This window comes from Pleurodeles waltl, chromosome 4_1 (assembly GCF_031143425.1).
Source record: "Pleurodeles waltl isolate 20211129_DDA chromosome 4_1, aPleWal1.hap1.20221129, whole genome shotgun sequence".
Lineage (NCBI taxonomy): Eukaryota > Metazoa > Chordata > Amphibia > Caudata > Salamandridae > Pleurodeles > Pleurodeles waltl.
This window is the reverse complement of record NC_090442.1, coordinates 543,240,815-543,256,432: the sequence shown is the minus strand read 5'-3', so window position 1 is coordinate 543,256,432 and position 15,618 is coordinate 543,240,815. Positions and strand designations below refer to the sequence as shown.

Genomic DNA, 15,618 nt, shown 5'->3' with positions numbered 1-15,618 from the left:
AATTGTTATTCACTTTTAGCACTTTTTTTTTTTACCGTTGTTCGAACCTTTGTGTTCTTAAATTCCTGCCTCTCTTATTCATATTATTTAAATTTTTTACCTATAAAACCATGGAACTTTGTCCAGGGTCCCACATTTTTTCAAACCTTTTTGAATATGCTCTAACCTTAATATAAAGACTTATTTGCAGCCATAGACAAGACACAGTTCACCACATTGTTTTAACGTAGGGTCTTCTGCACTGCCTCATAGCCATACAATGCCCCTACATGCATCCTTTGGCTTAATATCACAAAAAGGTTTTGTGCATTAGATGGGGTCTGTTCATTCTGTATACCGGTTCTATAAGATCATCTGTTCTCTGAGTCAAGAGACCTTTTTACATACTTTCAAAATAGTTGAATGTTTGGAGCTAGACAGATGATGTAAAAACATCTGCACCTGTCTCCATCCTTAAATATTGGTCATTCTGTACCATTCCAAATAGTTTCAGCTGGAAACATGCATAATGTGAAATTCTGAAAGGCCACCAATCCTCAACAGTGTGCAACATACCACATTGATTCTGTTGAAGAATTGTTCTGTAACCCAGTAATTTATATTGTAGGGTACGTACTACCATTTAAGGCGAACCAACATTTTATAGGGTGCCCACAGCCCAAAACAGAGTAGGAGCCATCTTCAGGATTGAACATCCTGCATGAATTTGGTCAGTACCTTCAGAAAGTGTGGCTCCAACTATTGTCCCTTACCTTGTGTCACAAAGATGCCTAAGTATTTGAAACCCTTTCTTTCCCCCTTGAAGCAGCATTGAAAATATGGTTGTGGGGATCCATTTTGTAGCACACACTCTTATTCTACATTATTTTCAATACCAGGGCTACTGAATAGCTTCACAATAAATGTCTTTCTACAGAGAGAGTACAGGATCAGAAATATACAGAAGGATATTATGTGCCTACTGCAATATCCTTTCATTCTATCTATTGAACTGTTTAAGACTTCTTCTCTGGGCCTCTGCTCGGATCCAGCTCGTGAGCATTTCAAGGTTTAGGTAGAGAAGAAGAGATAAGGGACAATCTTGAGTGTGCCCTTTCCCACACAAAGGTGTCCAATAAGGCTCCATTCACTCCCACCCTGGGTATCTGTTCAAAATAAAGTAGCTGAATCCAGGATCAAAATGTTAGTCCTATAACCAATCTTTCAAAAATAGCAAATATGTACGGCTAGTTCACATTATAAATTACCTTTGCTGCATCAGTTGTGAAGACAAAATAAATTTCCGATACGACACTCGAGAAATCCATATAATCACCTTGGATTTTAGAATTGTTTCTCTGTTTGGCATGGAGCCTATTGAACAGGATGTATGAAGTCTTCAATACCCTACCCAGATGATTCGCTAAATTTTGTGTTCTGCGTGCCCTGCTACTTTTTTGAAGACTTCACCAGGGACAATTGTATTCAACAAATCTTTCCACTACAATATTTAATATGTGTCATCAAGTGCACCTGCAGGACCTTAAGAAGAAATAGCAGAGTAGTCAAAATGACATGTCCACAGATTGAAAGTACTGTCCTGTAGACAACACTGATATGAACTATATGTAGAAACATGAGGCCATCTGAAAGTCAACTGACAGTATACATTCATCTTTTATGTACTGATAGTTACAAAGATGTAAAATAATGCAAATAGATGAGCAGTATATTTGAATTATTATGATTCACAGGAGTCCTAGGAAATTGAAGGGTTGTACAATGTATTTGTATATATGTGTGTGTGTGAAAATATATATACATATATATATTTAAATATGTATGTACCGATTAACGACAATATTAAATAGAATACATTAAATATATGTTGTAATTTATATGCAGGTGCTTTTTTCTTTTTATTTTCACCTTTAGCCTTGTCCTAGTTGATTGAGTTGTTTTTATTGTATTTTAACTTCCCCCTGCTCCAGACTGATCAGAAGGGTGCCTTCATGTAACATAGCTGACAATCACCCTCTTCCACCATTAATTCTTCCTCCAACAGACCCTAATCCACTATGGAAAGCATTGGGACCCTTAGTACCGCCAGAAAAGCGGGTAGATTCCTTGCCTCATTATCGATCAGTGATTATTTGTTCTGACCTTTTTGTTACTTAATGGTGTTAATCGGGTGGAGTCATGGCCTCACAGGTATACCTTCCCTAGTTTAATTCCTCTTCAGAATCACTAGCTTCATGCATTGTGCCCTTATTTTATTCTGGTGACGTCATATGACTTGCATTCTGGTTTTATGCTTATATGCCTCCATTATTATAACTTCAGACTGGACTGATGCAATGAAGTATAGATGCACCCACTGTTTTTGGCTGACGGATTTTACTGGATAAAACCTAGCAAGGTTTATAAGAGGCAAAAGACCCAGACAAATTGCAAACACTTAGGCCCTGATTCTTACCTTGGCGGGCGGCGGAGGCCGCCCGCCAAAGTACCCCCGCCAGAACACCGCACCGCGGTCGTCAGACCGCTGCGGTGATTCTGGGATTTCCACTGGGCTGGCGGGCGACCGCCAAAAGGCTGCCCGCCAGCCCAGTGGAAATCAACCTTCCCACGAGGACGCCGGCTCTGAATGGAGCCGGCGGAGTGGGAAGGTGCGACGGGTGCTGTTGCACCCGTCGCGTATTTCAGTGTCTGCAAAGCAGACACTGAAATACAAAGTGGGGCCCTCTTACGGGGGCCCCTGCAGTGCCCATGCCATTAGCATGGGCACTGCAGGGGCCCCCAGGGGCCCCACGACACCCCATACCGCCATCCTGTTCCTGGCGGCAGAGCCACCAAGAACAGGATGGCGGTATGGGGTGTCAGAATCCCCATGGCGGCGCAGCGACCTGCGCCGCCATGGAGGATTCTTATGGGCAGCGGAAAACCGGCGGGAGACCGCCGGTTTTCCTCTTCTGACCGCGGCCAAAGCGCCGCGGTCAGAATGCCCTGCGGGGCACCGCCATCCTGTTGGCGGTGCTCCCGCCAACCCTGGCCCCGGCGGTCCATGACCGCCGGGGTCAGAATGACCCCCTAAAAGACTCTGTTCAAGAAATACAAAATCTGCATGTAATGCTTCATATCAAGGTCCAAAACTCTGAACAATAGATTTTTAACACACCCAGTAAATACCTCAATGAGCCGTATTAGTATTTAACAGGTTCTGTAATACCACCCTCTGTTCAAACACACTCAGAACCAGAGCCTTAGTGTAATAATTAGCGTGTTAAACCAAATCACCTTGTGATATTTCACTTTATATCTCACAATAACTAATGCGATATTTCCCCTTTTCTTTTTCTAGTGGTCCTTTGGTGTTCTACTTTGGGAGCTCATGACCAGAGGCGCTCCCCCATACTCAGATGTCAATTCATTTGATATAACCATCTACCTCTTGCAAGGAAGAAGATTGCTGCAACCTGAGTACTGCCCTGACCCACTGTAAGTAATCCGTTTGTGAGTTGTAATGTTTGGAAGGGTTGTCTCCTAGTAAGCAGTGCATTTAAAATAATGTGTATGCATGACCATACAAACCTATCTTTTGCTTGTCTGTTTTAAATGCAGGTTTGATGTCATGCTGAAATGTTGGCATCCAAGATCCGAAATGCGCCCAACATTTTCTGAGCTGGTGTCAAGAATATCAGGCATCTTTTCTACATTCATCGGAGAGCATTATGTCCATGTGCACTCAACGTACGTCAACATCAAGTGTGTGGCTCCATACCCCTCACTTCTGTCATCACAAGACGACATCGACAAGGACATAGACACGTGAACTGTACCCCTCTCCATGGCTGTTGTGGAACACTCTGTTAGCAGTGCAAACAAAGTCAATGTTGTGTCAACCACATTCTTACTGACAGCTGTTATTGTATGTGGAGACATTGGCAGACACGTTTGTCTTGCTGCCGCAGTTGCACTAGTTGGAGGATAGAATACAATGTCAGTGGAAACCATGGGACCTTTCAAGAGTTGACGGTACACAGAGCAAGGCATCTTCAGTGACAGGCCTCTGGGTGGATGCCACAGTTCAACCAATGTCTCTGGATACATAGGAGCACGAACAATCCATGTACCTCCAATGACAGCTATCAAGTACAAAGACCACGGTCAGTTTTCATATAAAGCGGCGCTACTTGGTCAAAACAAATGCGTTTTGATATTGACACGAGGCCCACTAAATCTGGCAGTAGGTGGCTGAGTATTTATTGATACTTGGCTGAATTTAAACAGCGTACATAAGCGAGAGGTTAGTGTGCTGAAGGAATGCGCCACTGTCTCTTTGAGTGTAAAGGATGCCTAAAATGAGAAAAGAGAAAACCGGACACTCATGTTAATGTGGTGGCTATATATAGATATATGTAGGAATGTCACGGCTGTTCCGCCCCGCGCAAAGATGTCAAACATTGCGCGGGATTCATTCAAGTACCCTTCCTGAAATGTATTGACAGCAACCAGCACTCGTTATTTCTCTGTTCACTTTTATAAAACTGAGGAGCATAGCCTGAGACAGTGATAGCGTTCTCACACCAGTCAAAATGTACAAAAGAATTTACACAGCAGTAAGTATCCACCAGAAGGCATTTCCAAAATATTAAAATCCACTTATGTTTTATGTGTTTATGGGTATAATAACAGCGATCACTTCCGGTTCTGCCTTGGACTGCTTGTTTGTGCTTTGGCCGGAAGCCTCCAGTGCATTAAGACCGGAACTGGCCTCACTGCAAGTCAACAACTCTTGATTATGGAAAAGTGCAGCCTGAAGCAAGGGTACACAATCGCAGTTGTTAACCTGCGACACGCTCGTGTATTTCATAACACCTACCTTCAAATTATAAACGCTCTTGTATATTTGTTTTCAAATGAAATGTATACGTTGTTGTGAGGTAATTGCTCACAGGACTTTGAGTTTTTGACGTTGTTGCATGTGATCTCCCACCACCTCCAATGTTATGCGTCTTCGAGTTTTGCTCAGAAACTGTACTTAAATTGGCCGCCTTTGTCAAGATTTCGCAGCATCCCCTTGATGTTGTGCGCCATAGCCTTTACGCACAGGTGGTCTTGTGACAGGATCTGTCCTTAGGGTGGGATGCTTGCTGGCCTCCAGTGAGTCTCACTTTAGCCACGGAAGCTGATCTCTTAATTTGTGGTTGTGTGCTCATTGGTTGAGCTTTGTTAAAATAGCTGCTATGTTAGTGTTGTCATTACCAGCAGGAGGATAACATTTGCAAATGAAAGAAACACAGCTGAGTAAGAGGAACCGTAACATCCTTTCAAAAATAAGTAGGATGTGTTCCTTTAGCTTCAAATAATTGTTTCTAGTGTATTGTTGAGTGTGTAAAAAAAGTGCCGGTAGAGACACCTAGTTTAGACAATGTCCTCATCTGTAGGAAAACACTACTGACGCTTACTTTTATCACATATTGTGCGCTTACGTTTTCCTTCCTAATGCTAACTTTATCAATTACATTTCTTGTATTATGCTGCTTTTAAAACACCACCTCTGTCAACAGTAGCTCAAGAAATTGACTTAATTTGTAGAGAAAAAGGTGAGTTTACCTCCTACGTGAGCAGGAACTGTTCCCGCCAGGGTGTAGCCAAGGCGCTAGGTACATTAATGCATGCAATTAAAATTGGCACACATGCTGCCTGGTTGGTAATACAAAATAACATTAATTGCGTTGCAGTGGGCCCCAGACATCCTTGGGCCGTGCTACCTGCTGCTCTAATGATAGCTATGCCCCTTCAGCCTTATGTGGCATGCTAGTGCCCCTCTAATACCTCCATCTTCCTCACCCCTATGGTAGGAGGAAATTACGATAACGAGGCCTCTAACTGGGGGGGCAGAAGTTTTCAGGTGATTCTTCAGTGGAAGTTGTGAAGCAGTAAACAGTGTTATCGAAAATCTGTTACACTGTACAGTAGTAATGCCAGGACATTTGACCTTTAACCTGTAGTAATAAATGTGTGCATCTGTATTTATAAGTAAACTTGTTCCATACAGATTTGAATCATTAGATTAATACAAAAAGATATAGAGCAAAAAAAATTAAATTAAAAAAGAATTAGAGCAAAATGGCATTGTCTTCACTTTCACTCCTAATAGAGCCATTTCATATCATGACAGTGTTGTCCTGGTAAACTAAAGGCCTGATTTAGTTTTTGATAGAGGGGTTACTCCATCACAACGTGATAGATATCCCGTCTGCCAGAATTAAATCCCTTAGAAAACAATGGCATTCAAATTTCGGCAGACGAGATATCTGTCACCGTTGTGATAGAGTGACCTCTCTGCCGAAATCTAAGTCAAGCCCCACATACACTACAATCAAAGTCTGTCATCCTAAGTCTTCATGTGCATGGGTCTGTCATCCTAACTCTTCATGTGCATGGGTCTGTCATCCTAAATCTTCATGTGCATGCTGCTTTTTCTCCTGTTTCCCATACAGAGAGCCTCGGCCAGTTCCTCTGCAAGGCCCTGTGGGGCTTTTTGCCCTATAGGGGGACTCAAAATGCAACCATACACTTGCTCACCATAGCTTACATTCAAAGCAGTATCAATTCCTTGATAACAGACCTGCAGTGATTGTGAAAGGGTAATATAATTAAATGCATTCCTCGGAATCCTCCACCAGGAATTCCATGACTAGGGGCCAACTTTTCCCTGCAGTAAACCTTACAGATAAGTCTCAGCTCACACTTTATCTTTCTTCTTCATTCTCTCAACTCAACCTCTATATTTTCTGCATGTATATAAATCTAAAATGCCATGACTACTGCAGGACAAAATACTTCAAGCAGGGCCGGCCCAAATATCTGACTGCAATAAATTGCACTGTTTGAGCTACATCCTACTTCATATTAAAAATAACATTTCGCAGCTGTACATGCTTGGTAAAATGTTAGTCTGCTTCCCATGCAGTGCACATATATAAATATCATCAACGTTTAAAATCTTTTTTCTTCAAATATTTTATTAGTTTTTATAAATACATTACAGAAGACAAAGAGAAAAACATTAAATGTAAAACATACATACCTATATCCAAGGACAACACTCAAAAAAAGAGAAACAAAAAAATATCAAGCACAGTGACTTCAATGGAGAACAATCACATAAACAAACATTAACCAAATAATATTAGGCCAATAAAAGAAAACATAGCATATATATATCAAGCTTCCTCTGCATAAAGTCATATAAATTGAGATTTCAAATCTTGAGTGATACTCGACATGCTGTGTTTATTCCCCGATAAGAGACCCCTCCTGTCGGGCACCAACCATCAATGTCATTTTTTACTGATTTCACCCTCTCACGTGATTCCTTTATCCCTCCACGGATAACAGGATAACTTATTTGCTTTAAAATTCACATAGCCATCTTTACCTAGTGAAGACATCAGAATTAAGCTAGTAATTCACTATTTAACGAAACAAATTAGTATACTACTATGCCCGTCTTTCATTCCCTATTCCTAGAATTATGTTCTGAGTTTTTTAGGTACAGGTGTGCATTATAATTGTTGACAGTGCCTCCAGACCAGGTCCAAAATATGTCCTTGAGTTAAAGTAAAAGACATGTTACTGACAGAGTGCCTCCTGCAAGTTTATGCAGGAAAATCCATTAACTCTGTACTTATGCAAATTAATAGTTACTCATGATCTTACTCTTACTCATTCTTACTCTTTCTCATTCTTTGGCTTGGCGTTTGCAAATGTCGTTTTAGTGCTAGTAGGCAAGCTATATCTGCTGTTCATTGCAGGCCCTGGGCACCATCTTAGTGGGTGTGGGCTAGCAGTTTTATGCATCAGGTACCGTGACCTGCTTGGATGAGAAGCTGCGGCTATAATTGGAGGTGGTGATGGAAACCTCTGTATAGTATCTATTATAGTCTTGTTTGGCATAGCTGCAGAACTGTTATATAGGGAACATTGTTAATATAGATTGGTGTCATATAAGACAACAGCTCCGTTTGTATTTAGCTTGAATAGAGTACCACATGCTAGTTACCTGGATCCACTTGATTATGTCTTGGCATACTGATATGATGATTCATATTTTAATCATTCTACTCTTTACTGTGGACATCATTTCCTATTCCTGGCTGCGTTTCCATTATAGTTGTTTTACTGGGAATGATGTGTATCCAAACTTCTCTTTGAATGCTTATTGAACACATAAATTAGACCCAAATCCACAAGACTTTGTGCATTCCAAATATTGCATAAATATGTCTCTTCATTAAGCCTTTTGACTTCATATTCCTGCTCAGTACTGTAAATGGCACAATTGCATTGTGTGTTTAGAGCTTTTCAAATATGCATGTATTTGCTTCAATGTTTTCAAGGAGTCAATTCATTGATCTATGTCTGTGTAACTCCGCAGACTGCAACGTACAGGGCACTCCTTGTATACCCTTGGTGGCTAAGTAGTTACTATCATCGCTATATGAGGTGTACGAAGGGGTTCAATCAAAGTCTCTGGATTTGATCATTCTTAGATATTACATACTGGTGCTAAAATTGTAGCATACAAATAATTTTGAAAGGCAAGGCTTGCTAGACAAAAGAGAGTGTGGAATAATATATGTTTAATTAAATGTAAGTGGTTGTGTGCTATAAATAACAGCAACAAAGAACCATGTTTATACTAATGAGTAAACTACGCAGTAGTTCAATGTTTGTTACACAAATGATTTTCTCACACTGATTAGAACAAATGCAGAAGAAGAAGTCACTTTTTTGGTGCAACTGCATTTGTTTAGGAGATCATCGCCAGGTAAGAACTAGGAAACTAGAAACACTCACTACAGTGTATGCTACAAAATACTCCACTTTCAAACTATGTGATGACATTTAATTACACACTTTGATGTGCAATCTCCTTTGTCTAAGAGTAATGGCATTTCAAAAATATTTGTATCTAGGTAATGCACTCTTGCATTCTGAGTAACAGCCTTGGGCCTCATTATTATATAGATGTGCATAACTCTTTGAGAACAATCTTGCTGAAACGTTGAGCAATGAAATATGTACCAGGATAAGCTTAAAATTCTATGCTGCCAATATGGGCCTCATTTACAAAACCCTGGTGACACACTGTGCCACCGGAGCGTAATTTATTTTGACGCTCAACTGTTGCGGTGTGCCCAATATTTACAAGGTCATGTAAAGCTTTTCATGGCCTTTTAAATATGAACCCCTCACATACATAACTCTACATGAAAGTGGCATTTTATGGGTATTGCTGTGGGTGTTCCGACGCATCACCCATGGGACCTGAGGGAATCGGACACGTTCTCAGATTTACAAGGCTGGGAATGAGTCAAATTCCTATGCCATCTCAGGGGTGGCACTAAAGTGGTGCATCCTGCAGCACACATAGAAAGAGGGAAATGCTGGTATTGATTTTTTATGTGCAGGAAGGTGTCACTTCCTGCACATAAACAATCATCCTTGCAACACCGGGACCCTTGCATCATGGCTCAAGGGTGCCTGAGTTGGCGCTAGGCAGCAGTTTGCATGCCAGCGCTGATGATAGTACAGAAATGCGTTGTATTTCTGTAAATATGACACATCCCAGCAGTTTCAAACTGACGCAGCATGGAGCAGCAAGCTGGCTTGCATCGCCACGTTGTGTAATTTCTTCGTAAATGAGGCTTTATATGTGCAGACAATATTACTGTTTGGAGGTGGAAGGAAACTATGCTGGAAAGGTAAATAGCTAGAGTAAATAGCGCTTGGAGAGTTTTCTTTCTTGCATCATGCATTCCAACATTTTCAGTGCCCACTGATGCAAAGTCCATTCCTACTTGCAGAACAGAGGTACTTCTCAGATCATGACAAGCAAGGACACTGGTAGCTGCAACTGATACTTATACTTGTTGATATTGTTACCAACCTGCTCTTTCTCCTGTGTGTTATCTGGTTACATTCTAAGCAATGAGTCCTAGAGAGTTAACTGACATCCTCTGTCACTAGAGGAGTAAAATAGGTCCGCCTCTTTTTTTAATGTCTTTAACCATCTCATGCTCTGGTGCTCCGATCATCTGCTGTCCATCACACACCTCTGTCTTACAATCCTTCCATGTTCTCTTTTTAAACACCTCTATTCACTTGTATTTTCTACCTTTCATTCAGTGTCCTCCACAGTTCTTATATTTTGTCGCAATCACCTGTGAATTTTCTTTCAGCCCTCTCTTTTCTTCATGGATCTATAACCTTGTCGGCCATGTTTATATCCTTGTGAATGAGGAAATGGTTTGTACCTTGAATCTAGATTTACCGGCAAGGGGTTCAGTTTCCGACACAAGTTGAAAAACAACTTTGTGCATTTGGCTATGTTGGAAAAGGTACCTGATAATTGCCTTTTTTAAATGGTATGGTATCCAGGTTAACACATTTAGACTGACGATGGGCCCTTTCCTCTGATCATTTTTCTAATTGGCTGTTAGAAAAAGGAAGACCCTTGCCCTCTACTCTTTTTATAACTCCAGTATAAGCATCTGTTTTACTATAGCTTCTTGCTTTTTCTTTGGCACTCCTTCTATGTCTCCACCCAGCCTTATCCTTTCCCCCTTCTCCTTTCGTAGAAGAAACCACCCAAATCTACCTAGTATTCCCAACCATTTACTACACTATTCCACTTTTCTGTCTTTCAGAATTATTGCACTATGGCACAACCTTGTTTTTCAACTTAGGGGTTGTTCTAAAATTGTTAATTACCTCTTCTGTCCCACATTTAAGCTCTTCCTACCCCTATGCCACCCTTGTTGACTCCTATTTACTTTATCACAATATTAGGTTCCTTGTTCTCTCTTTTCTCTCTTCTCCATTGTTGAGTCTTCTTGTTTTGGGCCTATTTGTCCCCCCACCTTGTAGGTTGCTACCAAGTGACTGGAAATATTTCATGGAAAGTGACCTTGGAACATGACTTTTATCAGGTTAGATTTTCAATTATATAGTTTTATCAAAACAAAATTCAATCCACATGATTCGACTTTGTCCAAAAGGACCTAATGCACAGCTGTAGGGAACCTTCTTCTCTACTCCCATCCTGTCCATCTGGTGCTGTGTATTAAATTAACTGTGTCACCCACTTGTTTTTTGGCCCAACCACTGACCCATGTGTGCTTTTCGAGAGGCCTGCTGGTCCTGATCCTAGCTAGCAATGCATGCTGCTTAAAAAAATGCCTTAAATCAAGTTCAAAATGCACCACTGCAAAATCGTGATGCTGACCCTCTTCATAAATGCACCATTTGTATGTTGTCAGCGATAGTTAATTAATGATGGCCATCTAGTGACCACAGTCATCAAAATGAGTTGAACACGTCCTTCTTGGAAGTCATGTGAAATGCACACAATCTGTATAAAACCAGTCACAGTTTAAAATGTGGAATGTACAGATTTATCAGGGCTCTTTTCTGAAATTATGTCACTAGCAATATGTTGCCAAAATACAGACTTTACATTCAGGTGTTGGGTTAACAAACAACAGACAATGAAATAGGCGTGTGATTTACAAAGTACAGACAACAAACCCAGGTGTTTGATTGTTCCTTTCAGGGAAAATGTGTCTAGGTTCCATAAATGCTGTACTTTTTAGAAATCTCGTGAAGATTACACAAAGCAGGATTAATTAGTCATGTCCCTTTTGTGAGCGCACATTCTCATAAAAAACGAATTAAGGATATTGGTTGGAGGTGGAAACAATAGAAAACTGTTCTCAATAGAAAAATCATTTTGAAGGTGCATCTCTGTAAACATAGTCTGCCTTTCAGTCACTTATTCATGAGCGGCTGAACCCTTTCCAGCAACACCTTACAAGGTTTCCTGACAGAAGTGGCAAGGCTCTGAGCCAGATTTTCATATACGTGTCTCCAATACATGACAAATATGACAGGCAAGCAGGAGTTTTAGAAGGCACAGAGGGGACGCTGCTTTGATATATATTTGCACGTTTTGTTCCTGTGGAATTATGTACCTGTTTATGTATCGTTCGGTAGTGTGTGACACTAGGCATATGATTTTGTAAATACGTAAAATATTATATTTTTATACAGAAACTTTATTTTAATGACATGTACAGTGTTTTGTTACACTGCAAACGAATGCACTGTGAATAGTATGAAAATTATACAACTTAATTGTGATTGAAATGAACTGCTGTGTAAATACCTAAAGTGAAATGCACTGATTGCAGACAGGCCCTGTCCTGCTGCTTTGTACCGGGGAGCCCACCACTGCCTGAGTCTAAGCCCTCCCCCTGGCGGCTTCCTGTCAAAGACAGGGATCCCTTGCATGGGGGTGGGGCACAGAACTGGATGAGTCCGCACACTGTACTGGTTGCCAGTGTTTCATATGTTAAAAGCAATACACATTCCTGGAATATTTGTAAATTGTTAAAGGACATACAGACAAACACTCTTTCAAGCTGTGGTGAGCAGCAACACAAAATCCAGCCACAGGACTGCATGAGATTGTGGTGGAAATACTCAAAATGTATATTGTGAAAAGGGTGTTTGCGCATTTTGTGGGTCCTTTCAGTTAGAATCGTTATTGTGCTCAGTTTCTTGGAACGATGTACTGTGTGTTGACTTCCTTGTCTACAAATGCTTTCTGTGGTACAGCACTTGCTGTGTTTCTACTTTTAAATAAAGAGACGTGGACTTCCAGACATGTTTCGTTGGTCTTCTGTTAGAAATGTGCAGAGGTTTTCTGCGGATATGTTTTTATTTAACCCTCTGCCTAACATTTCTCAACTTCCATAGATATTCGTTTTAGCATTCCCAGAGAAAACGTGCTTGCCTGGGATGGGGCAGGGTTTTGTGTGTTGATGGCGCCACTCCTTCATTGTCTCCTTACAGACGAGAACCCTGGCCGAGCAGGGCACTATTGTGACCAATGCCCGGCGCTCCGTGGTTAAAGAGTTATTTACCATGGCCTTCTATTGGGTGCCTCAACCCTAGTGTTGTCCTTTAGGTTTGAATAACACTAACATCACTCGGGTCTCTACAACCACTTCCTTTCTGAGAGCCCTCCCAGGCTCACGAGTAATCCCATTCATTCACTGGCTTGTTCACCTGCTTCCCTAACAACAGGCTGCCCCTTCTATGGACAATCAATGTCAATATTTATCAAAAGTCATCTACACATTACATTCCTGGGTAAACGTTCTATGTTTCTTTCCCTAAAAATACATTCTCCATCCTGCTGCTTATTGATGTTACAAGACTCTTGCTTCAATTCACATTCATCTTAACATCTGATACATCTGTACCATCCCAGATAATGTAATGTAATACCGCTATAAATCCTCAACATTAGATGTCTGGATTAGGAACCCCTCCCAATACCTCCTAAATGATCCTGTGGGATTGCCAGTCATTTTTCACGTTCACCTGCGTCTAAGGGTGATGTCCGCTCACAATATGTTGAGAACTTAGTTTTTGATTTCTATACTCAAACTATCAGATGATTTAACTTGATTACCATTTACTTAAAACTGCCTTGCATAGTTTACATAATCTGGGATTTGTCACCAACCACAACACCCCTGTGATGGGATTTATCACTTTACAGTTTATATAATTTATCTGCCATGTTATCCATCAACCCTTTTTAGGAATACAAATGTCCCAATTGAAGTATCCATGTATCCCAGGAATAATGGCAAACTGCTTTTCCAATGTTCATACCCACTTGAAAGATTAAATAATGCAATGACCTCTAGGCATAGCGAGTAACATGTGCTAGCAGTCCCAGTACAAACACAACTAAATGCAGATGTGTACATTTGTCCCTTGGCCAACTTTAGAATCTCAAAATGACTAGAAACTACTTTTGACCACATACCTGTGCATCAAGTCGAGTTTTTTAGAAGCTCCATGTATCCATATGAAGGGGAGGGAATTTATAGAGGAGTGATGTGAAGATCTAAAATTATAAAATAAGAGATTGGCTGTAGGTGATCTCTGTTACCACAAATACTCAGAAATAGCAGTTATTAGGAAAATTACCAGGAGTGATGATAAACGTGTATGTAATCCCAGTGCACCAATAGACTGGTCAGTGTCATTTCATACTGAACATCAAGATAAAACGACCCATGTTATACAAATCTGTGGAACCATATTCTTTATTCAAACATGCTGAGGTGCCAACTGATATCAGCAGCAAAGTTTTTCCTATTTAAAAGTCAAAGAAAAGAACACATATCTGGCAAGAGTAGCCCAAACTGGGTGCAAAATATAAAATAACAACATATTAGACCTGTGCAAGCATCCTGCACAAACGATACTAATAAGCCCTCATCGCAACAAAAACACTAGTACCTAAGTAAAACCCAACAGACAAACTGCAACACAAACCACCTAGCATCTCACCACCTATCCCACCCATCCCGCTGCTTTCGGGGTTATCAGAGCCCAACAGAATAACAGCAAACCCATAAGAAGGTGTTCTCACAATCAGAAAAAACAGCCGTCCAGCTAGTACTCACAATTTATTTTCCACCTAATATTACCAGAGGATCTTAATTATTATAGCATTAACCTCTAAGTTTAAGTCCACCCAGGAGACCTCTTCCTATCATTGTTAGTAGAGGAATGTAGCAATGCTCCAGAACCTTTGATCACAAAATTCAACAGCACATCCTTTAAGATAAGCACTGTCCCGCTTAGATAAAACAGCTTCCTATATCTGCAAGTCCGCAGGCATTGAGGTCCACACCTCATCTGATACTGAGCATTCAACCGGGTACATGGGGCTCATCTGTGCTACCTACACTGAGACATTGGTTAAAAAACCCTCCTCAATATAAGCCTTACTCCACACCACCGCATACTGTTCTCCCACGACTGTACCAAATGTGATTGCCTCATCAAATAATTTGTAAGCACGCGTTCCTCCCTACTCTCTATGTAAAAAAAAAAAAAAAACAGAAAGCTGTAGTCACCCTTGGGCCGGGTTCACATACAGAAATGACTGCGTATCACATTGCACGAATCCTACTACACAGAGTTTTCCATATGTTGGCCATGCAGTACTAGGATGGCTGTGCATGTACTCTTACTGGTCCGAAATACTGGCGCTCTGAAAGCTCCGACGAGGGCAGCCATCGCCACGGATACCAACCTGCCGGGCCCTGCTGAGAGCAATGGCGCACTGTCAACAAGCCGAGTGCAGTGCAAACACCAGGCTGCCGCACTGCAGGGTCGAGCCGACGTAAGCTCTTTGAAAAGGGGCCTGCTACAGGAATGCCGCATTTGTGACGCATTCCTGCTCCGGTTCTTTCCCACGTCCCATGAACGTTGCTCTCTGTTTGGGACTGGAAGAGAGAAATCGCACATTTAGCTTGTTCTCTACCTTGGATACACCCGAACCGTAAAACGTGCATTGCTTTTGTGATTCGCTGCATCTGTTGCTCATCTGAGTTTGCTTTATCCTGAATGCGAAGTATTTCTTGGAATGTCTAGAAAAACTAAGCTTACTAAAGGAGGGGGCAGGGCCGATAAACCGTTGTCTAGCAGGCCCACTTGTTTGCACGTACTCAGGCCACGTACAATGCAATTACCGAC

At 41.2% G+C, this 15,618-nt stretch overlaps 1 protein-coding gene and 1 long non-coding RNA gene across 2 annotated transcripts in view; one reads left to right on the top strand and one right to left on the bottom strand.

Annotated features, from left to right (window-relative positions):
• MET (MET proto-oncogene, receptor tyrosine kinase) overlaps positions 1–12,714 on the top strand; it is a 412,414-nt gene extending 399,700 nt beyond the window's left edge. The window contains exons 20-21 of the mRNA XM_069228922.1: positions 3,341–3,477; positions 3,601–12,714. Of these exons, the coding sequence (XP_069085023.1) occupies positions 3,341–3,477; positions 3,601–3,811 (348 nt within the window). The 3' untranslated portion in view covers positions 3,812–12,714. The remainder of the gene's footprint in view (positions 1–3,340; positions 3,478–3,600) is intronic.
• On the bottom strand, positions 7,075–15,331 carry LOC138287912 (uncharacterized). Its single transcript, XR_011202298.1, has 3 exons — positions 15,176–15,331; positions 13,895–13,975; positions 7,075–7,093 (listed from the first exon to the last, which is right to left on the bottom strand). It is a non-coding gene; the product is annotated as an uncharacterized lncRNA (long non-coding RNA).
• Between the last annotated feature and the right edge of the window lie 287 nt (positions 15,332–15,618).